Source organism: Aethalodelphis obliquidens, unplaced genomic scaffold (assembly GCF_003676395.1).
Source record: "Aethalodelphis obliquidens isolate GAN/ISIS:26980383/991018 unplaced genomic scaffold, ASM367639v1 scaffold79, whole genome shotgun sequence".
In the NCBI taxonomy this organism is placed as follows: Eukaryota; Metazoa; Chordata; class Mammalia; order Artiodactyla; family Delphinidae; genus Aethalodelphis; species Aethalodelphis obliquidens.
This window is the reverse complement of record NW_020838023.1, coordinates 7,889,065-7,916,735: the sequence shown is the minus strand read 5'-3', so window position 1 is coordinate 7,916,735 and position 27,671 is coordinate 7,889,065. Positions and strand designations below refer to the sequence as shown.

The 27,671-nt window shown below is 42.0% G+C and overlaps 2 protein-coding genes across 6 annotated transcripts in view; one reads left to right on the top strand and one right to left on the bottom strand.

Moving 5' to 3' along the window:
* The window catches only part of MTBP (MDM2 binding protein), a 154,751-nt gene that overhangs the window by 4,101 nt on the left and 122,979 nt on the right, over positions 1-27,671 (bottom strand). Inside the window, exons 22-23 of one of the 3 annotated variants that reach the window (XR_003429893.1) lie at positions 21,276-21,334; positions 272-432 (exon numbers count right to left, since the gene is read on the bottom strand). The gene's annotated coding sequence lies outside the window, so the exon portion shown is untranslated. Of the gene's footprint in view, positions 1-153; positions 433-18,768; positions 19,543-21,275; positions 21,335-27,671 lie in introns of those variants that run through there. The other 2 variants (XR_003429892.1, XR_003429894.1) reach the window with 2 other exon arrangements.
* SNTB1 (syntrophin beta 1) overlaps positions 1-27,671 on the top strand; it is a 229,462-nt gene that overhangs the window by 169,463 nt on the left and 32,328 nt on the right. For all 3 annotated transcript variants that reach the window (XM_027092580.1, XM_027092581.1, XM_027092582.1), the window contains exon 4: positions 13,033-13,172. In XM_027092580.1, the coding sequence (XP_026948381.1) occupies positions 13,033-13,172 (140 nt within the window). The remainder of the gene's footprint in view (positions 1-13,032; positions 13,173-27,671) is intronic.

Here is a 27,671-nt window from a genome sequence, read left to right as displayed (position 1 = left end):
ACACAATTTGTGGTAAATAAATACTTCTTGAATGAATGAATGAGTTCTGAAAGCAGAAAAAAATGACAAGAATGACATTTCTTTTCAGAAAACAACATTCTTTTTAGATTCTTAATAGTGTACTACATTAGCAGTTTTATAAATTTGAAGTTAGATCTCAGATTTAATTAGTATGAGGGTAATTTTATATGAAACCTGTCATTAAAAGTCCTCCCGGGAGATTCAAGGTCATCCAGAAAATGTCCACCTTTGGAGAGATTGCAGCTCTGACCTGGTACTGCATTTGAAACTGTGCCTTCTTAACAGTGTCTCATTTAATTCTGCTGAGCTATTGTAGAATGTTCAAATGACCTTGGAATTTTCCTCATGATTCTTTTACTCCTGAAAGTAGCATGTTGACCACAAAGAGATTGTTCGTTGCATAAGGGAAAGCTGAAAGAGAAAACGTTATTAGAGAGAGAAAGAAAAGCACATGTCACCCTATGTTTTCACAGTTACTTTTCTATCTGGAAATGACATTTATATTGTTTCCTGTTTGATACCTACAAAGAGTGCACCCACAGACATGAAAGAGACCTCTTTTCAGAGTAGGAGGTGCCTGGCTGTGTGATCCGCCAAATGCCTATGAACTTAGATATTTAGACAATCCTAATAGGGTGGAGATGGAGGACATGCCTGTGTTGGAATTGTCAGAAGGGGATGAATATGAAGGAATGTGAAAGCTGAAGCTAGGAGGTAGAGTGTTTTAACTGGACATATTGTCACTCCTAATAATTTTGGTAATTCTAATTCTCTTAATAAAAAGAAGGAGAAAACAGACTTTGGGTGGGCAGCCAGCATTTATTCCCATATTAAGTAAATACAAAAAAAATCATGAAAATGGTACATTAATGACTAGAGTTTGGAAAAACTACTGTGCAGGAATCAAATGTCCATGGATATCCCATTAGGAAGAAACGAAGAGGGAAAATCCCTGAGCAGAGCCTTTTCTAGATTAGAGGTTTCCTTGGGCCAACACATCTTTACTCAGGTCAACTCATTTCAGCAACATTTATCATACTATTGTAGACACTGATGAAATGGTTAAAAAATAAAAGGCTAAGGGACTTCCCTGGTGGTCCAGTGGCTAAGACTCCACGCTCCCAGTGCAAGGGGCCCAGGTTCGATCCCTGGTCAGGGAACTAGATCTCGCATGCCACAACTAAAAGATCCCGAGTGCCACAACTAAGACCCAGCACAGCCAAATAAATAAATATTAAAAAAATAAAATTTAAAAAAAGAAGGCTATGATCCAGTGTCAGAATGAGTAATGTGGGCCAGGGAATCCCAAAGCAAGCTGTGCATCAGAATCTCCAGACGAAGTTGCAAAAAGTAGAGCTGTGTAGTGTCAATACCTAGATATTACGATTCAGTGGATTTGGGATTCTAGAATCTGTACTTTTAAGGAGTCCCCTGGTGATACTGAGGCAGAGAATCCAAGGGCACTGGTCTTTGGAAATCACGGGTAGAAAATGAGTGCTCTGTACAGTATGATTGTGCACATGGTAATTGACACGTTGATGTTTTCAAACAATAGTGGACACAAAAATTCCCGAGCCTTTGCTGTAAATGCAGGGTCCTGGTGCCACCCCCAGTGCTTCTGAAGAACTGGATCTTAGAAGGGGCAGACATCTGAATTTGTAACTAGCAGCCCAGCTGATTCAAAAGCAGGTGATCTGCACGACAAATGTTGAGAAACACTGATTTTTAAGAACTTGATATTTTCCAGGCACTGTGCTATAAACCATATATATACACAGTATCTGACTCCATCCTTCAAATAATCATATGGGAGAGGGACTTTTATTACCCCCATTTTACAGATGTGGAAACTGAAGCATGGAGAAAACTGGGTCAAGATCATACTGTAAATAGCTGAGTGGACTTGCAGACTAGAACTGTCTGACAGCAAGATTTATGATCTTAATACTAGATTGCCTCCTTGCTTTCAGGAGGTCAGAGGAAAAAAAAAAAAAAAAGAATCTTCCCAGTTGAGGCAGGCTTTATGAAGGTATTTAAACAAAAGTAGGATAAGGGGACTTTGGAATTTGTTGCTTGGTCCTTGGACACATAAAGTTTGAGCTGTCTCTAAAATGAAGCCTTTTTTGCTTTTGTTTGTTTAGTTATAAAACTCTGAGAGCTCCAACTGAAAGCAAGCAAGCGTGTTGATATTTTTTTCATACAGTAAATAGTGGAATGGTGTCTGACATTATTGAATAGCTGTTGGACTAGGCCATGACTTTAGAAAATGCTGATGTGTTTTTGAGGCTGACACTCCCTACATTTTTTTGCCTTTGATAGTGTTTTTTAAAATTGAAATACAGTTGATGTACAATATAATCTTAATTTCAGGTTTATTACGTAATGATTTCACATTTGCATATAGTATGAAATTATCACCACGATAAATCTAGTAACCATCAGTCACTATGCACAGTTATTACAATATTATTGACTATCTTCCTTATGCTGTATGTTACATCCTCGAGACATATTCCTTTGACGAGCTGTTGGTTTTCTCCTTTAAAGGATAAATAAAGTAAGAAAATAGATAAGGAAGCCTGCAGATACAGTGAAAACAAAACAAAGGATGCTGAGGCATAGATTATTTTTTTAATAACTTGCTCTTTTAGATTTAGTGATAATGTCAGCTGTCTTTCAAAAGATACCTTTTTAAAAACTTATAAATTTCTGCTGCCTATTAGCAGCCCTTTAGAGGGCAAATTTCCTGGGCATTAGAGAAGTAAAGGCTGTAAGTCAAAGATAACTTGTTTACCAGACAGGGACTGTAATTGAAATAGCCCTTTGGAATTAATGAAAGTATGAAATAGCTTTTCCCCAGCAGACCGAGAGGAGTCTAATTTAATTATCTGTGAGTGTCACAGATTAGAAGCTGCCTTTCATTCACTTCTAGAAGCTGAGTATGGACAGCTCATACCTAGTGAAGGGAACAAGGAATTGGAGCCATGGGTATGTGAAGAATGCCCATGGGAGAGTACAGTGATCACAGGCCTCTGGGCTCCAGTGGCAGTAATAGTTAGGTCCTATTTACGGTGTTTATCGGGGGCCTGAGACACCGAGGTATGACTTCAGTCCTTCGGCATTCAGCCAGAATCTACTGAACGCCCCCCTGTATCCTAGGCATTATGTAGGCCCCATGCATACCTAGATACAGTATGGAACCGTGAGTATTTTGTCCAACTGGTTTCCTTTTGGGGGACAGGGGGCAGGAGATTTCAAAACAAATGCCAAACTTCATATCACTTCATTCCATACGTTATTTTTCTAACTTGAACTAGTTGTCACCTGAGGTAGGCAGAGTAATGGTCTCCCAGAGGTGTCCACAGCCTAACCCTCAGAGTCTGTGGATATGCTGCTTTAGGTGGGAAAAGGAACTTTGCAGATGTAATTGAGTTAAAGCTCTTGAGGTGGTCAGATTTTCCTGGATTATCCAGGCGGCCCCAATTTCATCACATGGGTTCTTACAAAGGGGGGCAGGAGGGTCAGAATCAAGACAAAGGATATGGTGACAGAAACAGAAGGAGCAATGCCATGTGGGGTCATGAGCCTAGGGATGTAGGCAGCAGCATTTGGAAGGCAAGGGAATGGATTTTCCCTTCTAGCCTCTGGAAGGAAGCAGCCCCGCCAACACCTTGATTTTAGAACTTCTGACCTCCAGAACTGTAGGATAATAAATACCACTATGTTTGCAGTAATTTCTTAGAGCAGCAATAGGAAACTAATACACAAACTTTTAAAAATAGGGAGAACTCACATCATAATACAGATTTAGGGCTTCTTTTGAAAAATCAGAGACTGGGCAATGCTGAGCCCACAGTCTTTCCTGGCAATGATAGGCTAAAGCTGAAAAGAAGCTACCTTATAACTGGGATGTGGTTAGCTTGTTTTTTTCTTGTATCTGGTCCTCTGTAGTCTCTGAATTTGTGACTGCTTGTCTAGAAGATTCTGTAGTTCATATAGCCTCCATAACATTGCTGAAAGCATGTGTTTTGAATCGACCGTTATTTTAAGCCATGAGCTGGAAGGGTCAGAAGCCACTTAACTTCCTAGTGGTTCCAATATCTAGAAAGGTTTGGTAGTTACAAATATTCAAACACTATTTCATAGTCTACTGTACTCATCTGTTATATGTCCCTAAACATATGATATGTGGATGATTTAAAACTACACAGCACATTAAACTGGACCTCACCCTCTTAGAACTTGCAAACATTTGTACTGGGGTGAACACCACCCATGAGGAAATGTGTTAACCAAAATAACAAAAACATGCACATTAAATTTATAGTGTAATGGAATGTTCCATCACCTTTAGAAAACAAACTGTGTTTCATTTACTAGCCCCTCAATTGTTCAATGAAGAGTAAACATAAGAGACTAATTTTCATTCTAAATAGAAATATCCCTTTAGTGGAACAACCTATTATGGGTTATGAGACATTTACACCTTAGTCTTGAAATACTTTAATGAGATGTGAGACTGGGGGAGTCAAGAGCTTTGATGAAGGGAAGGGAAGTTAGGAGCTTGGATTAGACTGACGTCTGGCCTGAGTGAAGCCCTACGTGCCAGGAGGTGGGAAAGAGGGGCAAAGGGAAGGACCCGTGGGAAACAGCCTGCTGCGCGGGTGCACAGAACAGGGTCCCGGCTCTCCAGCCTGCAGGAAGCGTCATGGCTGAGTTCCCAGCCGTCTTCCCTCCTACCTTTTACCTCATTTTCCCACATCATCCCCCTTTTCTTGTAGGAGACAGCTTTGTGATATGAAAGTATCACAGCTTTGAAGACAGGAACTAATGTAACCTTGGCTGTACGTGACCTCTCTGAACCACAGTTTCTTCTATAAAATGGGGATAATAATAAATGCCTCATCGTGTTGGAAGGATTGAAAGAAGTGAAACATATCACAGTGCTTGTCTTATTTCCTAGAGCTGCCATAACAAACTGCCGCAAACTGGGTGGGTTAAACAACAGAAATGTATTGCCTCACAGTTCCGGAAGCTAGAAACCCAAGATTCAGGCGCTGGCAGGGTTGGTTCCCTCTGAGGGCTGTGAGGGAGAATCTGTTCCTTGTTCCTCTCCTAGCTTCTGCTGGGTTGCTGGCAACCTTAGGCATTTTGTGACCTCTAGAAGCATCACCCTGATCTCTGCCTGCGTGTTCATGTGATGTGCTCCTTGTGTGTGTGTCTGTGTCCAGATGTCCCCTGGTATAAGCACACCAATCAGATTAGGGGCCCCTGTATTCTGGTATAAGCTCATCTTAATTAATTACATCTGCAATGACCATATTTCGAAAAATGGTCACATATTGTAGTATGGGAGTTAAGACTTCAACATATGAATTTGGGGGAGGGGGCAACACAGTACAACCCATAACGGTGCTCATCATAGAGTAGGCTCTTAATACGTGTTTACTCTCTCAGCCGTATCCTCCCTTGATAAAGAGAATTCTTCCTTGTCATATAGATTTTTAAATTGTCAGATTTAAATGACTCAAAATCTAATAAGCCTCACACATGTCAGAATGGCTGTCATCAGAAAGCAACAGATAACAAGTGTTCACGAGGGTGTGGAGAAAAGGAAACCCTCTTGCACTGTTGGTGTGAATGTAAATTGGTGCAGCCACTGTGGAAAACAGTATGGAGGTTCCTCAAAAAACTGAAAATAGGGCTTCCCTGGTGGCGCAGTGGTTGAGAGTCCACCTGCCGATGCAGGGGACACGGGTTTGTGCACCGGTCCGGGAAGATCCCACATGCCGCGGGGCGGCTGGGCCCGTGAGCCATGGCCGCTGAGCCTGTGCGTCCGGAGCCTGTGCTCCGCAACGGGAGAGGCCACAACAGTGAGAGGCCTGCGTACTGCAAAAACAAACAAACAAACAAGCAAAAAACCTGGCTGTGCACTTACCTCCGTGGATATGTGTGATCTGCCCTAAGGTTGGCTTCATTATGAAATACCGGGGACCAAGGCATTACTTTTAATAGAGCCACCAAGGCCTCTGGGAGAGTCCGTTAGCATCTGACCTTCTGCATACTCAGTAAATAAGATAACTTTCAAAAAAATCTACTCTGGGTCTGCAAGTGTTCAAAGGGAAAAAAAGACAAAACTGGAAAACTGAAAATATAGTGGGTTCAGACCATTTTCTTATGATTAATTTCTTGTCTTAACCTTGCGCCCCCAATTCAGAACGTGACCTGGTTTGGAAATAGGGTCTTTGCAGATGTAATTAGTTGAGTTCATATTGGAATACAGTAGGCTCTAAATTCAATGACGGGTGTGCTTATAAGAAAGCCACAAGAAGACACACAGAAAGCAGTCCATGGGACAACGGAAGCAGAGATTGGACACGTGCAGTAAGAAGCCACAAAACACCAAGGAGTACTGGTAGCTACCACGTGATAGGAAGAGGCAAGGAAGAATTCTTCCCTGGAGTCTCCAGAGGGAACATCGTCCTGTCGACACCTGAGGTGACTGATTTATCTATCACCCAGGCGCCAGAGTCTCACCTCACTAACTTGTATGTTGACTGTGGTGAGCATTCCAACCCTAAGCCCAGAATCTGGGGCATTACTATATATGGCTTAGAGGAGTCCAGACCCAGTGTCACAGTTTGGCAGAAGAGAGCAAGCTTGAACCTGAGGACTGCTGCTGTTGGTTGTTGGGAGAGTTGGCGGATAAAAATGATGTCCTCTTTAATTGCCCCACAGTCGGACTATATTTTTCATGCCATAGTTTTCACTCTGCTTTCTCCAGCATTTTTCATCACTGTCTTGACATCCAGCAGACAAAAGGGATCACTCAGTCTGCTGCTCACTCTAAGCCACCCTTGAATTCACCGTGGAATCCAGGTGCCAAACAATTTGGGAATTGTGTGAGAGGCGAGAAATTAGTCCTGTGAAGCTGAGGCTCCCCCAGAACCCCGTCCTGAACCTTCTTTTTCTAGCCTTCTTCCCCTTTCTCCTTTGCTTTCTCTTTCTTTGCATTCTCCTCTGCGTCAAGCTGTGGATGACCCCCCTGGCTCCTGAATGCTGGGTCTCGGCGTGGTTCAGGACCACTTGGAAGAGAGTTGCAGGTTGCGTGGGACTTGCTTAGCGCTTCCCTGTGCTCCCTTTGGTAAACTGGAGATGATCTTTATCTGCCTCTCAGAGAGTTGGTGCAGGGATTATCTAATGTTTGTAACGCATTTGGAAGTCGATAACTGCTAATTATTTTACCCTGCTATCTTGTCCTTTGTTCTAAATACTTTGCAACCCGAGGTGAAAAGACATAAATTAAAAAGTGGTCGAGATAACCATGATCTCCAAAACCAAGGTTGTGATTGACCTTCTTTTATGAACTGCTTTCACTCTACTGTCAGTCACTCCGCTTATGCTACACCTTCCTTCCTGAGCAGGATGGATGGAAGACGACTGCACTCGAGGTACGCAATGGAGAGAGTTAAGCTGCCAGTACCTGCCGTATGGGAAGAGCTTTATATACATTGTCTCATTCAACCCTCATATAATATGCATAGTAGGTCATTATTAGCATCTTACACATCAGTGAACAAGTGCTTATGGCAGTTCTGCTAAGAACTGGTAAAGCCAGATTTTGAAGATGTTGTTTGGCTCCAAACACTTCTTCCTCACCTTGTGCTCAAGTAGAAGGAGAAAATAAGTATGTTGTTTGTAATGAGGTGGATGGACCTAGAGTCTGTCATACAGAGTGAAGTAAGTCAGAAAGAGAAAAACAAATACCGTATGCTAACACATATATATGGAATCTAAAAAAAATGGTACTGATGAACCTAGGGGCAGGACAGGCATAAAGACACAGATGTAGAGAATGGACTTGAGGACACGGGAAGGGGGAAGGGTAAACTGGGACCAAGTGAGAGAGTGGCATGGACGTATATACACTACCAAATGTAAAATAGATAGCTAGTGGGAAGCAGCTGCATAGCACAGGGAGATCAGCTCGGTGCTTTATGACTACCTAGAGGGGTGGGATAGGGAGGGTGGGAGGGAGACCTCTGCAAGAGGGAGGGGTATAGGGATATATGTATACATATAGCTGATCACTTGGTTATACAGCAGAAACTAACACACCATTGTAAAGCAATTATACTCCAATAAAGATGTTAAAAAAAAGAAAATAAGTATGTTGGGAAGAGTGAGTTGGTATGAGGAGAGAGAAAGAGACCCACACATTGTTTTTTGCCCTGTGAGCAAAGTCCACTGAACACAGAAGAGGTATAAAGCAAGAGTCTAGAAACTAAAGCAGTCCCAGCCTATATAGCAGGGAATTTTAAACTATAAAAAAAAAAAAAAAAAATCTGATTTTGAATTTGGAGAGGCTGTTAGCAATAATTTAGTCTTACCCTATCCTTTGACAGATGAGGACATTAGAGCTCCAAAGGCAAATAATTCTTGCCCAAGGTCACTCAGATCTTTAATTTGATATTCTTAGTAGAAAGAGGTAATGTTTTTTAATTCCATAGACCTCTTTACTTATTGTTTGTTAATTTTTATCTATTTTAAATTTTATTTATTTATTTACTTATTGAGATATAACTGACATATAGCACTGTATAAGTTTAAGGTATGCGGCATAATGATTTGACTTACCATACATCATGGACTGATTATCACAATAAGTTTAGTGAACATCCACCATCTCATAAAGATACAAAATAAAAGAAAATATATATATATTTTCCTTGTGATGAGAAGATTTGCTCTCAACAGCTTTCATATATAGCACACAGCAGTGTTAATTGTATTAATCATATTGTACATCATTAGTACTTATTTATTTTATAACTGCAAGTTTGTACCTTTTGACCATTTTCCTCCAATTCCCCCTCCCCCATCCCCACCTCTGAACCGCAGATCTGATCTCTTTTTCTGTGAGTTTATGTTTGAAGTATAATTGACCTACAACACTATATTAGTTCCAGGTGCACAACATAGTGATTCGATATTTCTACACATTGCAAAATGATCACCATGAGAAAAGCTAACATGTTTAAGACTTGCCTGTTTACTGTACTCAAGACATTTCTGAGTTCTTTATGTGTATTTATTCATTTAACCTTTACAACTCTAAGAGGCAACAGCATCATTCTTTTCTTTGTAAGTACCTACAGAAAGGGCACGGAAAAGTTTTGGTTTTTTTTTTTTGTATTTTTCGTTATCTTATAACTTTAATTTTTTTTAACATCTTTATTGGCGTATAATTGCTTTACAATGGTATGTTAGTTTCTGCTTTGGTAAAACCATCTCTTTGAAAGTAATCTGCAGATTCCAGGTATTTTAGAGGAAACGAGTTCAGCAGTTTTCAAACTGTATTTCAGTGTTTGTTAGGAACCCCGCTCAGAGATGTGAGTTGTTGGAGGATAAAGCCATAAAGTCTGGGACCCCAACCCGGCTGCAACCCTATACAAACTCTCTTTCAGTTGTTTCACATTTTGTTTTATGACTAGATGACTGTTGAGACCTGCCTCAAATTGAGGATTCAATGCTTACTTCCCTCAATTCTTTTTTAAATTGAGATAAAATTGACATAGAACATTGTGTAAGTTTAAGGTATACACCGTGTTGATTTCATACATTTAAATCTACTTCCCTCAGTTTTCAACCTTGACTTCTTACCACTCTCTTAGATTCTGCTTGTCTTTTCATAAACCTTTTCTCTCATGCTCTGCAGAGGTGACTGTGCAATATCCCCCTATGGGATTTAGCTCACTTCAGTTGCGCATCAGAATAATTTCAAAATTGAATGTCTGTTTTCCTGCTTTTTCGCTTCACCTTCTTCATTAGAAACATGATCGGTTCTTGAGTCTCTGACCGATGCAGCATCTGATGGCGGGAAGCTGGGTGGAGATGAAAGTTTCACATCCGTTTCAGGAGTCACGTTTCAGTAAAATGCAGACACATCCCCAGAACTGTTGCATAGACACTGGAGAATCTTTGGGTGCCAGGAAATTTGGACTTGTAACAGAAGTTGTCACCAAACTACAACCTAAATATTCAAGCCTGAAGAAAAGTGTCCTTGAAAGGCTTTACAATGTGGAGCTCATGTGGCCCAAAGTATAGTTTTAAAAACCTGTTCTTCAACATGAATATTTTCTCCTTGGAAAGTCGGTGGTCCTCATGAGCAGACTTCTACCTTTGAGCATCCACATAGTATCAAAACGAACATTCTGTACACAAGGATGGTGGGGATTGCCCACTCTGAGTCTTCTTGCAGCAGAATTAACTTATCAACACAGAAGTCTTTAATAAACCACAAAATGTTTTAGGGCTTTGGGATTATTCATACCTATATATGCCACTTAACATGTGGGTGAGTTTACGATTCCACCATTAGAAAGGTCTGCACTTTACTGATGGTATTTACTGTTGACATTTATTTTACAAACTTAATATTGTTTTTGAAGAATGATGCTTAGTTGTGTTCACATTTAAGTGACTGGTTCCAGTCAGAGTTAATGGATCAGATGTGACGAGGTAAGTAAGACAGGCGCTTTGGGAGGATTGTTTGTAGCTTCTCCAGTCCTATTTAATGAGCTGGAAAAGTAATTTACTAGGTTTAATGTAGAGGCTGGAAAAAATTTATTCTAAACCCCCCAAACACTTTATGCCTTGAGACCATAGCTTATTCACCTTGTAGGGTCTGGTACATTGCCTTCTCTAACAATTCATTTTGATCTCTTGAAGATACTGTTGGAAAAAGCAATAAGCTAAGGCTCAATTTTTTTGTATGCATAAAATGCATAAAGGGGGAAATAAGCCAGGCAGTCATTCACATTCTAGTATAAATAGCTCTACAGGGGATTTCTTCATTCTAAAAAGTAAATGTTTATTTGGAATTGTTGGAAGGTGGGCATTCAAAAGTAAAGGTGATCATTGTGTAATGAATTCTTCCTGGGAGGAGAATGAGTTGAAATTGTCAGCACCAAAGATAATCGTGTCTTGCCTTATAGTTTTTCCCAGGGAAAGCAGGTAGTTATATTGTTGCTGTTTCCAAAGAATACGTTTTTTTGATAAGTTTAAAAATTGGTGAGCCTGCCACAATTTTCCCACCCTGAGTTTCACCATCTGCCAGGTACCAGGCTCAGCACATAACATGCACTGTCTCATTTAATCTCCTCTCCAGCATTATGAGGTCCATGCTACTAAACAGGCTCTAAATGATGTTTAATCTGCATTTTAGACATTTTAACTCAATCTTCACAACAACCCTCTGATATAGGTACTATTATTTCCCCATTTTACAGATATAAAAACTGAGATACAAAGAGAATAATTGACTTGCCCAAGATCCCACGGTCTTGTGGGGATGTTGTAGCAAATTGTGGAGCTATGATTTATGTTCAGGCATTCTAGCTCCAGAATATACTGTTGTATATGTTATCAGTGAGGAAACAGAAGGACAGAGAATAATAACTTGCTCCAAGTTACACAGGTCAGGCAGCCTATAAGCTACATAAACCTACAAAAGCTCAACCCTCATATCATCCTGCACACCTTCTCTTTGATCAGTCATTTGTAAAGCCACACACACTTGCTTCCACCTCAATACAGATCTCACTGTGGTGCTTAGAAAAGATAATGATAAGCATAGAAAGGGAAGAAGTTGCTTTATCATTTATTTAGCTTACTGTTTATTTATTTAGTTTACTGTTTCTTTTATTTCTGAATAAATTGGAGATGGTGGTTCATTATGAGAGAGTTGAATCATCACTGGATTAACTGCCAGTATCAAAGACAATCTTAATCTCATCCACAGCAGTGTTTGTTATCTTTCATGATGATAAGAATCACCTGAAGATCTGGTAAAATGCAGATTCTGATTCAATAGGTCCGGGATGGACCTGAGATTCTGCATTTCTAGCAAGCTTCCAGGTGATGCTGATGCTACTGGAACATGATCTGTGCTTGGAGTACCAAGGCTAGAGCACTGAGCTTTTCCAAACTGATCAGAAAGATTTATGCCAGGGCCCAGAGTTCAAGTGGGAAGGAGGGCATTTTCATGGGTGGAAGAACACTTAGGGAGTCTGGTCAAATCAACACTGGGCAGAGGAGGGATGGCTCATGAGATAAGGTCTGAGCTACACAGACTCTCAGGATTGAAAGGAACTTTAAAGGTCATCTGGTCCAAACATCCAGCTGATGTTTGAATCCTCTTGTATCCCTGCCAGGTCATCTCAGCCCTTGAGTTACAGAAGTATTCTCCATGAAAGGAAATAAACATTCAGTTGAACAAAAGAATTTTAAGATGGTGCCTGAATCACAGAAACAATCTAAGAGTGAAAGACTGGGGGAAGAGCTGTGACGTCTCTGCCTGTGGAGACAGACATTTGCCTCCTGGTTTGGAGCCTTTGGATATTTATTCAAAAGCCTTCAGACCTTACCATTTCATAATAAAAACAATGCACTCTACCAGAGAACCAGCTGGGAGTGCTTATTCCCCTACGCATTTGCGTCCCACTATGAAATAGAGATTTCAGTGCTGACTGGCAGGTGAGAAACAGTGACAGATGTTTGGCTGCTGGGCTACTTCTTGGCTGCACTGGCTGTACATGCCAGGGCCCTTGAGAAAACATATTTTCAAGGATCAAGAATCATGCAGCCGGGGCTCCCCTGGTGGCACAGTGGTTGGGAGTCCGCCTGCCGATGCAGGAGACACGGGTTCGTGCCCCAGTCCGGGAAGATCCCACATGCCGCGGAGCGGCTGGGCCTGTGAGCCATGGCCGCTGAGCCTGCGCGTCCGGAGCCTGTGCTCCGCAGCGGGAGAGGCCGCAACAGAGGCCCGCGAACCACACACACAAAAAAAAGAATCATGCAACCATGAATAGTTTCTTCTCATTTTGATTTTTACAACCTGAACCAAAAGGCACTTGTATTGTTGAGTCTTCTGACTGGGGGGATGCCACCTTCTTTTCAGGTACTCTCTTCTCAGGCTGTTGCTTGATGGGTCTCTGCTTTCTGTTTCAGGTGCCCGGGGACAGCGAGAAACAGTGGAAGCCAGCCCTGGTTGTGCTGACTGAGAAGGACCTTCTAATTTATGACAACATGCCACGGAGGAAGGAAGCCTGGTTCAGCCCAGTTCACACGTACCCTCTTCTTGCCACCAGGTAGCCATGGTTTTGTGTCCGGGTATGATGTGTGGTCTGTTTGAAACTATTTTAATCAATTACAATTATTTCAGCATCTTATGATATTACTGCTTCCTCTTGCAGTAAGAGCTGAGAGTTCCTCCAGGATATAGCCACACGTTTTTAGCAATTTATTGATAGATTATTATTTATGACCAAACACAGGGCAACACAAAGCCAGAGAACAAACTGCTTCTCCATCAGGAAGGAACAGTGCCATCTGTGATATGGTGCCAGCCTAGTCACCTTCCTGGGTCTCCATCCCATTCCCTCTGAGATGAACTATACCAGTGTGTTTACAGTCTTGACGTTCAGGTAGAATTAAGAAAGGGACTTCACTTGGTGGCACAAAAAATGCCACATGGGAATGTCCCATTGTGCTTTTTAAAGCTCACTCAGCGGGAGACCCCATAACAAGTTCTTCTGCAGTTGTGTGATGCTGCCCGTGGAAGTGGGGCTGCCAGGGTCTGTTTCTTAGCACCTTCAATGCATACTTAATGTTCATGTGACATTATCCTAATACATCATATGCTTACCCCCTTCTTTAAGGCCCTATGTCCTGAGCATGACCCTATATCCTGAGCATGAAAGCACATCAAACCAGAGTCTTGCCTTCACGCCTGGCTTCTGCTGCGAGCTCTTTCTGTATGTGCCTTATGACAATGGGTGCAGTTTTCATTACTCCTGTTACCTCTGTTTCTCTACCTAGAAGCTATGTGTGTTAACATAATGTTTGTGGCCCCCGCTGGCATAGTGCCTGGTAATTTGGGGCCCTTAAATGTCTGTTGAATGAATTATTGAACAATGTGGGGCAAACTCTGGAAGGAGTTTGGTCCAGTGGATGCAGCAGAGTGGACTGAGGTTTGGGGGCATCTGTTCTGAGCAAGAGGTAGAATCAAGGTGGGTTCTCCGTTCTGAAGGGATTGAGATGCCTGACAGGTCATAGTCAAGGCTCAGGTGCAGGGAAGACGATGAGACTCAGTGGCAGAGCAAAAGTACCACAAACTCAAAATGGCAATAGTGAATAGAGCTGAAACTCCCTAAAATCCCTCTTACTTCCACTCATGGTTGGTTATGGAGAACAGCAGAAGTAACCTGAAAATGCTAACTATTGGCCCCAGAGGTGAATAGAGGAAGCCTTCCGGGGCTAGGAACCAGGCCTAGATCACTTAGATATTAATCAAATAAATAAAATGAAATAAAACAGTAATTTAATTTGAGTCTCCTCAGCCTCAGAAATTTCGGCAGGCTAGCTATTCAAGTACTACTGATGTTTACAATAAAACCTCAATGATCAGAATCCAAGCATCCTGAAATGTTCCTGCGAAGATTCAGGCTATGTCTTGGGGTTCATTAAAATTCAGCACAATCCCCATCACTTTCTTTTTTTTTTTTTTTTTTTTGCGGTACGCGGGCCTCTCACTGCCGCGGCCTCTCCCGTTGCGGAGCACAGGCTCCGGATGCGCAGGCTCAGCGGCCATGGCTCATGGTCCTCCGCAGCATGTGGGATCTTCCCAGCCTGGGGCACCTGTGGCTCAGGGCACTCATTGAAGAAAATCATAGATATGAACCCATAAAAAAGCAAAGCCCCCAGAAGGAGAGATGGGTGCACAGACACAGTGAAGGGTATCTGAGTAGGTTTGGGTGGGGCGCCTGTCATAGGCTCATGAGCCATAGGGATGTCAGGTCTGGATTATGAGCAAAACACATGAATAGCCTCAAACCATAAGCCTGCGTCCAGTATGGAAATAGGAAATGGAAACCCCATTCAGTGCAAACTGCTCACTTAGAACAGAAGATGCAACGTTTTAAAAAATCAATGTCTGCCACCTAAATATAAAGGAGCTGTAGCGGGGATACTTGACCTCTCATCTCGCTACCCCTCTCCCAAATTACTGACCTCTGCACTGCAAAAAACTTCACTATGATGTGCGTATATTAGCCATAGGAGCCATGATAAAATTAGGCCCATAATCAGGACCCTGATCTTAAGCTGGGAGCCTGTGAGGCAGAGGTAAGATGTTAAGGCAGCGCTGGCAGTCCATTCTTACTTCAGCCCCTTGAGCTAGTAGGTAAGGAGCTGTCTGTCCTTGAGCAGCAGGCTGGAGATGCAGGACCTGAACTTCCCATCCTAGTTTTGCTCCCGCGAAAACAGTCTTACCCCGCCTGATCACTTCACCTCCCTCTTCTGAGTCCTCATCTGTTAATGCAGAATGCTGCCCTCTGCCAAACCCAGGAGAGATGCGCTTTGGGGAAATGGGTTTTTCACTGACCTTTTGGCTTGTTCATCAGCTACCGTGGTTTGCACACATTGGTCATGGTCAGCTCCCCTCCTCGACCCTGTGGATGTGTCTAGAAAAAGACTTTTGGCAAAGAGCGAGGAAAACGACCCCTCCCTTCCCCTGTGTAATCACGCGGGGGAGATGTAGCCCCTTTGTAGCTTCAGGCTGTGAAGCAGCGTTCATCTCAGCTGAGGACTGAAACTCTTTGTGTCCTTGCAGGTAAAGCTGGTTCTCTGAGGTGGGAGGCTGGGCTGAGGATGGTTTAGAGAAACCACCGTTAGAAGCGGTAGAAGTCCAAGGAAACTCTGGATCATTGCATTATAGAAGCTACCCCAGTACTTCCAGTGGCTTCTTCCCCGACCGCATGTTGAAGTTCATCAGGTGACTCTTTCATTTACTTTCCATGTGTTCCAGGCAGTCACATGTGGCACTGTGCCCTTGATATATGAGCATTTGGGCACATAGCCTGTCTAGTAGCGTTATTTGTCTTCGAGGGCATTTCTCTAAGGAAGGGGAGTCATGTCTTTTTAATATTTCTTTTGAAAACCTTTTATTGAGGTAAAATTTATAAACAGTACTGTACATGAATCTTAAATGTATGGTTCAATTAATTTTTATTTGTGGATACAGAGCCACGTCTTCTAAAATTTTATTATAGGTTAGGGTGTCTACTAATTAATCATCCTGGGTAACGTTATCACAAAGGCCATGGTAGTACCATTTGCAAATAGCTAGACCCAGCTGGTAATAAGCCAGTGGCTGACCTTTGTGGAGGGAGCATAGATCAACGCCAAGGGCTTTACATGGATTCTGAGTTTGCAAAACTTATCCAATTTAAGAATCACCTGGCTGTTTATTAAGGAGTCTGGCCCCAAGGCCCTGCCCTGGAGATTCAGGCTGAGCAGGCCAGGGTTACGAGTCAGGAGTCTGTTTTGTTGTTGTTTAAGAAAGCAGCTCCTTTTTTAAAAAAGTTATTTATTTTATTTTTGGCAGCGTTGGGTCTTCATTGTTGCTTGCAGGCTTTCTCTAGTTGCGGCGAGCAGGGGCTACTCTTCATTGTGGTGCACGGGCTTCTCATTGCAGTGGCTTCTCTTGTTGCGGAGCACGGGCTTCAGCAGTTGCGGCTCTCGGGCTCTAGAGCATAGGCTCAGTAGTTGTGGCGCACGGGCTTAGTTGCTCCGCGACATGTGGGATCTTCCCAGACCAGGGCTCGAACCCATGTCTCCTGCATTGGCAGGCGGATTCTTAACCACTGCGCCACCAGGGAAGCCCAGGAGTCTGTGTTTTTAACAAGCATCAAGCACATGTAGTCCTCAGGGATACCACATTTAACCCTCACAACCCTACAAGGTTTAAGTTTTATTCCGATTTCACAAAGAAGTAAGCTGAGGAACTAAGAGGTTAAGTAACTACCCACAGTCATACAGCTGGTGAGAATCAGACCTGAGATTCTGCTTCTGAACCCACCTTCTTTACCACCATTCTCTGCAGCGTCCCAGGAGCATGTTTCTTATTCCCTGAAGTTTTGGTGGCTCTTTGAATCTGCTCAAAGCTTCCCTTAGCTCTCCTAACAACTTAATCATGAATAGATGGCCACTCAGATCCCCCAACAGAGTGAGGACGGAGCTGGGGATGCTCTCAGAGACCTGGAGTTTCTACCCAGGACTTAGACCAAGGGTTCTCAAAGTAGGGTCCCAGACCGCAAATTCTCCATCCCACTTCAGACCAATTAAATCAGAAACTTCTGAAGTGGAGCCCAGCCCATCTGTAAGTAAACAAGCCCTCCAGGTGTTTCTGATGCAGGCTAATAAGAACCACTGGTTTAGAAGATTCCTGGAAGGCTCTGCTGCCTTCCAGGGTTCATGGTAGGAAGGAAATGCCATAGCAAGGACTGGGTGCTTTCTCCTCTGTGGTTCTTCGGAAGCACTGTTTTGCCTCAAGCTGTGATGACCAATGATGAATTAGTTCAAAGGGTGTCCTGGATCCAGGTGCTCACAGAGTCATCAGCAGCTCCTAGAATGTACAGTATGGCTGCCCTGCTTTTTCATCTTATAGGCATTTTCCATGGGTCCTTTGCCCTCTACCTCAGCTTCCTTTGAATGACTGTGCAGTGCCCCACTGCATGGATCCTCCAGTGCACAGGATGTCACTGCACAGTGATGACTTAAGTACAGCCTTATTTAGCATGATGCCTGGCACATAGCAGGACAGGGCAGCTGTCAGTCCTCTTCTCTTTGCTTAGCGGTGCTGGGAAGCATTGTTCGGAATGTTAGAGACAGTCTTGCATGAGAGAAACTGGCTGGGAGTGTCACCAGTAGGAAACAGGTTTCTTCTATGATTGAATTATCCCTCAGACAGTACAACATGGCTCCAAATCCCAGCTACTTACCAGCTTTGGAAACTTGGGCAAATCATACCATCTCTTTTTGCCTCATATCCCATATTTGTAATATGTGGATGATATTTGTACCTGCCTGACAAGGTTGTTATAAGGATTACATTAGGGGCTTCCCTGGGGGCACCGTGGTTAAGAATCTGCCTGCCCATGCAGGGAACACGGGTTCGAGCCCTAGTCCGGGAAGAGCCCACATGCCGTGAAGCAACTAAGCCCATGCACCACAACCACTGAGCCTGCGCTCTAGAGCCCATGAGCCACAACTAAGGAGCCAGCATGCCACAACTGAAGCCCACGTGCCTAGAGCCTGTGCTCCGCAACAAGAGAAGCCACCGCAATGAGAAGCCCGCACGCCACAATGAAGAGTAGCCCCCACTCGCTGCAACTAGGGAAAGCCTGCATGCAGCAATGAAAACCCAATGCAGCCAAAAATAAATTAATAAAAAAAGAGGATCACATTAGACAGTGTAACGTGCATATGATATGATGGTAAATGCTACATAAATTTAGTTATTTTTACTCTTATCTCCTTAAAAAATAAAAGAACAACAACTTAATTTAATGGTAGAGAGGAAAGATCACAGTATTGGATTTGACAGACTTGGGTTCACACTCCAGTTTTGCCCAGTTAAGCCCAAGTTTACAGGCTGTATGATCTTGAGCAAATCACTTCTCCTCTCTGATCCTCATTTTCCTTGTCTGAAAACATTTTCCTTGTCTGAAAAATGTCTACTGCAGAGTGATTATGAAAGTTAAAATTTGACTGTATTAGCTTGTGCTGCCACAACAAAATACCATAGACTGGGTGGCTTAAGCAACAGATAATTATTTTCTTACAATTCTGGTGGCTGGAAGTCTAAGATCAGGGTCCAAGCATGGTTGGTTTCTGGTGAGAGCTCTCTTCTTGATTTTGTAGATGGCTACCACCTTGCTACAGGCTCACATGACTTCTTTGCATGCATGAGGAGAGAGAGAGAAAACTTGAGCTCTCCAGGGCCTCTTCTTACAAGGACACTAATCCCATCAGAGCATGGCCCCATCATTAAGATCTCATTTAACCTTAATGACCTTGGTTCTATCTCTAAATATAGTCACATTGAGGATTAGGGCTTCATCTGTATGAATTGATAGGGTAGGGGTGGAGCAGAATTCAATCCATTGCACTGACTTAACTACAGCCTTATTTAGCATGATGCCTGGCACATAGCAGGACTGGGCAGCTGTCAGTCCTCTTCCCTTCATCTTAGCAGTTCTGGAAAGCATTGTTCAGGTCAGAGACAGTCTTTTCTTTTGCACAGAAAGAACTGGCTGGGACTGTAGCCAGTAGGAAACAGTTTTCTTCTAAAATCAAGTTATCCCTCAGCTCAGACAGTTCATAGTTGATTTGCTGATTTGTTTTGAGGTTTTTTGGGGGGGCCCAGGCACATCTAATTTATATTTTTCTGGGAGATGAAAATTTGATTGTATTTCAAGGCAGAGGCCCTAGAAATGCTCACAATATGTTTTTGGTGTCAGCCTCCATGCAGAGAAGTTACAGGCAGTCACTTTTTCCACTGACAAAATTCCATGGTGCCTCTGTACATTGATGGCGCAGTTCATAGCAGTGTGCTCAGGAAGTTTGCAAACATGTTATAATTTTAGTTGTTCTCATCCTTCAGCTTTTTATGCATCCCTGGGAAAACATTTTTTCCTTAGCTAAAAGCTTATTTGATGTTGCTGAGCATTAAAAAAAAGAAAGGTATTCTTGCCCATAAGGAGTAAGTGTGTTGGTTTTTTGTCACTGTCGTCACAAATGGCAAGTGAGATAGGTCTACAGAGAGCAAGGGGTAAGGTTGCAATATTTCTGGAATTCTAGAAGAAGTTTAACCCAGAAGTTCTGCCCACCCAGTCCCAGTGGTTGGTGAAAAATTCAGAAGCACAGAGCTTGTAAAAAGAATGACGCTGCTCTGAGCCCAGTTCCCTGACCTGTGGGTTTGAAGTAGCTCAAAAAAAGGAACAGACGGATATGCACTCCTCTCCTTTGATATCACTTGGGAACCGGAGACATGGAACATTTGGGGGAATCTTTGGTGCCTCAGGAACTAACCTGTTTCTAAGTGCTGAAAGTAGCTGCTGCCTCAGGCCAGCCTCAGACATTTTAAGAATGCTTTCCACTGGAAAAGGCTGGCCAATTGCATTTGTCAAACATTAAATTATAATCAGCCCATGGTTTTCACGCTAAGCCTAGGAGCCACCCTCACTCTTACCGAATGTGGGCATATTCCATGGGCATTCCCTAGGGTAGCATGAAAGGATCTACATGCCCAAGAATCTGCACTCTGTCAAACTGAAAAGTGTGGGGTTTGCCTACACACCCATCCATTCCATTTGTTCCCATATACCTAGTACACATATTAACTGTCAGCATCCTGCCCTCCTTCTTACCAATCCAGGAGTTCTTCAGAGGTGGTGAGTGGGAGATTAGCAGAGTGAGGAGATTCATGGACTTTGGAATCAGACAAACCAGGAGTCAAATTCTGAGACCTCTACTTGCAAAGTGATTTGGGGCAAAATATCAGTCTCTCTGAAAACAAGTCTCCTCATCTATATGAAGGAGGTAATGGTATCTTCAGCTTCATATAGTTATTAATAGGACCAACTGAGACAGTGTATGTAAACGTTTAGCAGATTACTGAGATATAATAAGTGATTGATAAATGCTAGCAACTGTTATTATTGGGGAAAATATTAATAATTGGCATTAATGTATGAATGACTGAGAAGTAACTGGACCTATTTGATCCTACCTGTGATACTGTATTTATCAGGGACTTGTAGTGTCTTAAACCAAAGTCATTGTGATGTAAGGATTGGGTTAATTAACAGTTGTGGGTTTGTTTATAGGGAGAGGGAAGTGTGAGATGGAAATAGGGAACCTGGAACCCCTTACCTCACATCACAGTTAGTTCTGAATGCTGCCTGTAACAGCATTGCAGGTAGGTGGCTTAATTGATGGCTGCATCCTTGGAGAAGGAATTTCAGTTCAATTTAAGAAACTTTTAACAGGCTCCTGCTAGGAGCCAACATGGTACTAGAGGCTGATAGTAGGGGAATTAAAAAAAAAATGCGAGAGATAAAAGCCAAATGTTGTAAGAGCTAATTGTTCAGTTTATGCACTCATGGCTTTATTTTCTCAGTAAACCAGGGCTGATTTTAATTGTCATTACCTTACATGGAGAAGTTCTTGAAGATCTTTTAATAATATGTATTCTGTACCCATTGTGATATACGTTGAAGTAATTAAAGCATAGATGGGATAGAAGAATATGTAAAGATAATCAGACAATTCAAAGAATATATCTAAAAATTAGAGTTCTAAAACTGCTAAATAATTAAAAGGCTATTAACTTGAAAGGAAAAACTTACCAAGACATTGGATGATCATGATGTGACAGCATCCATCAGACTGTGAGTCTTGTTTATCCCTGGAGAAGGAAAGTACATGGATGAGTTAAGCCCATGGATGACCTGAAGTCTTCATTATACTCTCTCACTTTAATTTCCTTCCCACCTAAAGTTGACCAGGTGGAGCTTGGCCCCTTTTCCTGGTATGATGGAAAGAGTCTTGTGGACCTGGGCTCAAATGCTGGACACTCAATATGTGGTCCTGGGCAGCTACTTTACCACAGAGAACCATGGATTCCTTGTTTGGAAAATGGAGCTCATAATACACTGTGAAGAGTCATTGTGGAGGATAGACGAGATAGTTTATCAGTGCAACTTTTCACATCTACTTTCCTCCCTCTTTATAACTGCCGGAAGCTGGCTCTGAATGATTGTGAGGCCATGGGGAATGTGTGGAGGATGATCACGTGTCCCTGGAAATGCACCTGGGTAATACCATTAACTAGTCAAAACTGGGCTCCAATCTGTTTTGCTGCTCATTCTCCTATGTTCAGTGGGTCTTTGCTTATACTCAGTATCCCTCAATGATATCAACTTTCTCAGAGATGGGAACTTGCCTAAGTCTTTTACCACCATATCCAGATGAAAGAAGTTTAGAAGGTAGAAATGAGGTAAGTGTTCAGTTATTCTTGGCCGAGGGACAGCACGCTTGTTCTTGGGCAGCCCTTCCTGTCTGATAGTTTGGGGTTTATTAGAGATTATTTCCCCTCACTTCTTTCCTGAAGAGTCTGTTGACTGCTGAGCCCCATTAGGGGTGACCAGTTGATGAAAGTATTCAAAAGGAGCACCAGAACCACTGAAGGGATCTAACCGGCTGCTTTTCCTTCTTCCCTCCCTTCCTTCCATCCTCCCTTTCTTTCTCTCTCTCTCTTTCTTTCTTCTTCCTTCCTTCCTTTCTTTCTTTCCTTTTCTTTACTTATTTTTGTGTGTCTTGCATTGTGGTATGCAGGGAGATGCTAATTACAGCAATTAAGTAAAATGAGGATGTAATATTGCTTAGCAACCCAGTTACCTAATCTGTAATTTTACTAATTTGGCTGAATCTGTGTGCTGCAACTGTTTTTGTTTTAATTAAGGATATTAATAATAATTTTTTTTATGGAACATTTTATGTGAACACCTATCCAGAATTAAATTAGTGCATAAGCATCCCTTGTGAGATAGATTTTTTTGTTTCTGTTTATCTCAAAACCAGTCAGACAAAAGGGGCATATCTGAGGATCAAGAAACAATATGCAGCCTTATGTCATACCTCAGTTATTGATAGAGAAACAGGTGGCCTGGCCTCCCACAGGAATGAGTATTTCTACTGTCTTGTTCCCCCAAATCTTGGACAAAGAATTTGACTTGAAAGTGGGCTTATCACACAGCCCTTCTGAGCCTCATGGAATCCACCACTTTGGGAATTGGAAGTAATTTTAAAATGTTTCGCCCTTTCTATCTTATAGAAAGATAAATGGGTTAGGGACCCAATTATATATAATTCTTTAAATGTACACTGGATCCATGCTAGCCATGAAGGTAAAATCTTAATGACTTTCATTTTTTTGATAAGATAATTACCTTCTACTCCCAGACCAAAAACACCCCCAAAACACTCAGACTCCCTAAGCAACCAAGCTACTACTGAAAACACCAGTTGCTAAAGATGGATTTAAAAGAAGAAACAGGAAATGGATGTTAGACTAATCTCGTAGAACATCCAATCCCAGATACCTTTCAAGATCACTTTTTTTTTAGGACTGAATTAATCTGGAAATTAGCATTTTAGTGGATGCAAACCAAATTCTTTGGATTTAGCCATAACTACTGTTTGGTGTGGTTGAGGGATGGAGGGTGGGAGAGAAGTCAATATCTCATAGCAGTAATTAATCACAAACTTCTTGGAAAAGAGTCCTCTTTGTAGTCTAGCTGTTCATTTAGTCATTCATTTAAAAAATATTTACTGAGCGCCTGCCATGTGCTTGGAGTTGTTCTAGGTGCTAAGCGTACAGCAGGGGATAATCAAATAATAAGTCCTGCGCAGATCAAATTAATTATAATAATGACTATTACTGTATATTCTGTGCCAGGTGCTGTTCCATACAGTATTCCTGTAACTCATTTCATCCTGACATGTTGCTAACCCCAGTTTCCATTTGATGAACCCAAGGCATGAAGAGTTTAAGAAACTTGTCAAGGTCATACCATTGGCAAAGAGCCATTGGGGTATCTGCCTCTCTGCTATGTCCCCTCCTACCTATGGCTTTATTCTCTTGCTCCACTCTTCTCATGTTATATGGTCCTATTCACTTCTTCAATTATCTACACTCCTTGCTAACAGGGAGTGTAAAATCTTGCTAGAGTCTGTGGCTTTGCTTCCAAACATGGAAATGTGTATCTGAATTTTGTACCGGAACAAAACATGTCCTTCGGCTTCCCAAGCAGTTTCAGATAAAACTTAGAAACTGGGTGTGAGACCAGAGGGCAGACAGCAAAAGCAAGAAGAACTACAATCCTGCAGCCTGTGGAACAAAAACCACATTCACAGAAAGACAGACAAGATGAAAAGGCAGAGGGCTATGTACCAGATGAAGGAACAAGGTAAAACCCCAGAAAAACAACTAAATGAAATGGAGATAGGCAACCTTCCAGAAAAAGAATTCAGAATAATGATAGTGAAGATGATCCAGGACCTCAGAAAAACAATGGAGGCAAAGATCAAGAAGATGCAAGAAATGTTTAACAAAGACCTAGAAGAATTAAAGAACAAACAAACAGTGATGAATAATACAATAACTGAAATGAAAAATATACTAGAAGGAATCAATAGCAGAATAACTGAGGCAGAAGAACGGATAAGTGACCTGGAAGACACAATGGTGGAATTCACTGCTGCAGAACAGAATAAAGAATGAAAAGAAAAGAAGACAGCCTAAGAGACCTCTGGGACAACATTAAACGCACCAACATTCGTATTATAGGGGTTGCAGAAGGTGAAGAGATTATAGTTGAAAACTTTCCTAACATGGGAAAGGAGATAGCCACCCAAGTCCAGGAAGCGCATAGAATCCCATACAGAATAAACCCAAGGAGAAACACGCCAAGACACGTAATCAAATTGGCAAAAATTAAAGACAAAGAAAAATTATTGAAAGCAGAAAGGGAAAAATGACAAATAACATACAAGGGAACTCCCATAAGGTTAACAGCTCATTTCTCAGCAGAAACTCTACAAGTCAGAAGGGAGTGGCATGATATACTTAAAGTGATGAAATGGAAGAAACTACAACCAAGATTATTCTACCCGGCAAGGATCTCATTCAGATTCGATGGAGAAATCAAAAGCAAAAGCTAAGAGAATTCAGCACCACCAAACCAGCTCTACAACAAGTGCTAAAGGAACTTCTCTAAGTGTGAAACACAAGAGAAGAAAAGGATCTACAAAAACAAACACCCCAAAATCAAGAAAATGGTAATAGGAACATACATGTCAATAATTACCTTAATTGTGAATGGATTAAATGCTCCAAACAAAAGACACAGGCTTGCTGAATGGATACAAAAACAAGACCCATCTGTATGCTGTCTACAAGAGACCCACTTCAGACCTAGGGACATATACAGACTGAAAGTGAGGGGATGGAAAAAGATAGTCCATGCAAATGGAAATCAAAGAAAGCTGGAGTAGCAAGACTTATATCAGATAAAATAGACTTTAAAATAAAGAATGTTATAAGAGACAAGGAAGGACACTACATAATGGTCAAGGGATCAATCCAAGAAGAAGATACAACAATTACAAATATATATGCTCCCAACATAGGAGTACCTCAATACATAAGGCAACTGCTAACAGCTATAAAAGAGGAAATCAACAATAACAAAATAATAGTGTGGGACTTTAACACCTCACTTACACCAATGGACAGATCATCCAAACAGAAAATTAATAAGGAAACACAAGCTTTAAATGACACAATAGACCAGATAGATTTAATTGACAGTTATAGGACATTCCATCCAAAAACAGCAGATTGCACTTTATTCTCAAGTGCACATGGAACATTCTCCAGGATAGATCACATCTTGGGTCACAAATCAAGCCTCAGTAAATTTAAGAAAATTGAAATCATATCAAGCATCTTTTCTCACCACAGCACTATGAGATTAGAAATGAATTATAGGGAAAAAAACGGAAAAACCACAAACACATGGAGGCTAAACAATACGTTACTAAATAACCAAGATATCACTAAAGAAATCAAAGAAGAAATCAAAAAATACTTGGAGACAAATGACAATGAAAACGCGATGATCCAAAACCTATGGGATGCAGCAAAAGGAGTTCTAAGAGGGAAGTTTATAGCTCTACAAGCCTACCTCAAGAAACAAGAAAAATCTCATGTAAACAATCTAACGTTACACCTAACAGAACTAGAGAAAGAAGAACAAACAAAACCCAAAGTTAGCAGAAGGAAAGAAATCATAAAGATCAGAGCAGAAATAAATGAAATAGAAACAAAGAAAACAATAGCAAAGATCAATAAAGCTAAAAGCTGGTTCTTCGAGAAGATAAAATTGATAAAACCATTAGACTCATCAAGAAAAAGAGAGAGAGGACTCAAATCAATAAAATTAGAAATGAAAAAGAAGTTACAGCAGACACCACAGAAATACAAAGCATCCTAAGAGACTAGTACAAGCAAGTCTATGCCAATAAAATGGAAAACCTGAACGAAATGGACAAATTCTTAGAAAGGTATAACCTTCCAAGACTGAACCAGAAAGAAATAGAAAATATGAACAGACCAATCACTAGTAATGAAATTGAAACTGTGATTAAAAATCTTCCAACAAACAAAAGCCCAGGACCAGATGGCTTCACAGGTGAATTCTATGAAACATTTAGAGAAGAGCAAACAGCTATCCTTCTCAAACTCTTCCAAAAAATTGCAGAGGAAGGAAAACTCCCAAACTCATTCTATGAGGCCACCATCACCCTGATACCAAAACCAGACAAAGATACTACAAAAAAAGAAAATTACATACCAATATCACTGATGAATATAGATGTAAAACTCCTCAACAAAATATTAGCAAACAGAATCCAACAACACATTAAAAGGATCATACACCATGATGAAGTGGGATTTATCCCAGAGATGCAAGGATTTTTCAATATACGCAAATCAATCAATCTGATACACATATTAACAAATTGAAAAATAAAAACCATATGGTCATCTCAATAGATGCAGAAAAAGCTTTTGACAAAATTCAACACTGGTTTATGATAAAAACTCTCCAGAAAGTGAGCATAGAGGGAACCTACTTCAACATAATAAAGGCCGTATACGACAAACCCACAGCAAACGTCATTCTCAATGGTGAAAAACTAGAAAGCATTTCTTCTAAGATCAGGAACAAGACAAGGATGTCCACTCTCACCACTATTATTCAACCTAGTTTTGGAAGTCCTAGCCATGGCAATCAGAGAAGAAAAAGAAATAAAAGGAATAGAAATTGGAAAAGAAGAATTAAAACTGTCACTATGATACTATACATAGAGAATTCTAAAGATGCCACCAGAAAACTACTAGAACTAATCAATGAATTTGGTAGCCTTCCACCTGTGAGGCTGCAAGGAGAGGTCTGCAACCTGGTAGAGAGCTCTCACCCAATTATGCTGGCACCCTGATCTTGGACTTACAACCTCCAGAACTATACACCAGAAATACATCTACGCGTGGAACAACTCCTACGTAGCACCTACTGAACGCTGGCAGAAGACCTCAGACCTCCCAAAAGGCAAGGAACCCCCCACGTACCTGGTTAGGGCAAAAGAAAAAAATAAACAGAGACAAAAGGATAGGGACGGGTCCTGCACCAGCGGGAGGGAGCTGTGAAGGAGGAAAAGTGTCCACACACTAGGAAGCCCCTTCGCGGGCGGAGACTGCGGGTGGCAGAGTGGGGGAGCTTCGGAGCCGCGGAGGAGAGCACAGCAACAGGGGTGCGGAGGGCAAAGCGGAGAGATTCCAGCGCAGAGGATCGGGGCCAACCGGCACTCACCAGCCGAGAGGCTTGTCTGCTCGCCCGACGGGGCGGGCGGGGCTGGGAGCTGAGGCTCCGGCTTCTGTCGGAGCGCTGGGAGAGGACTGAGGTTGGCAGCATGAACACAGCCTGCAGGGCGTTAGTGCACCGCGGCTAGCCAGGAGGGAGTCCGGGGAAAAGTCTGGACCTGCCGAAGAGGCAAGAGACATTTTCTTCCCTCTTTGTTTCCTGGTGCACGAGGAGAGGGGATTAAGAACGCTGCTTAAGAGAGCTCCAGAGACGGGCGCGAGCCGCGGCTAAAAGTGCGGAGCCCAGAGACAGACA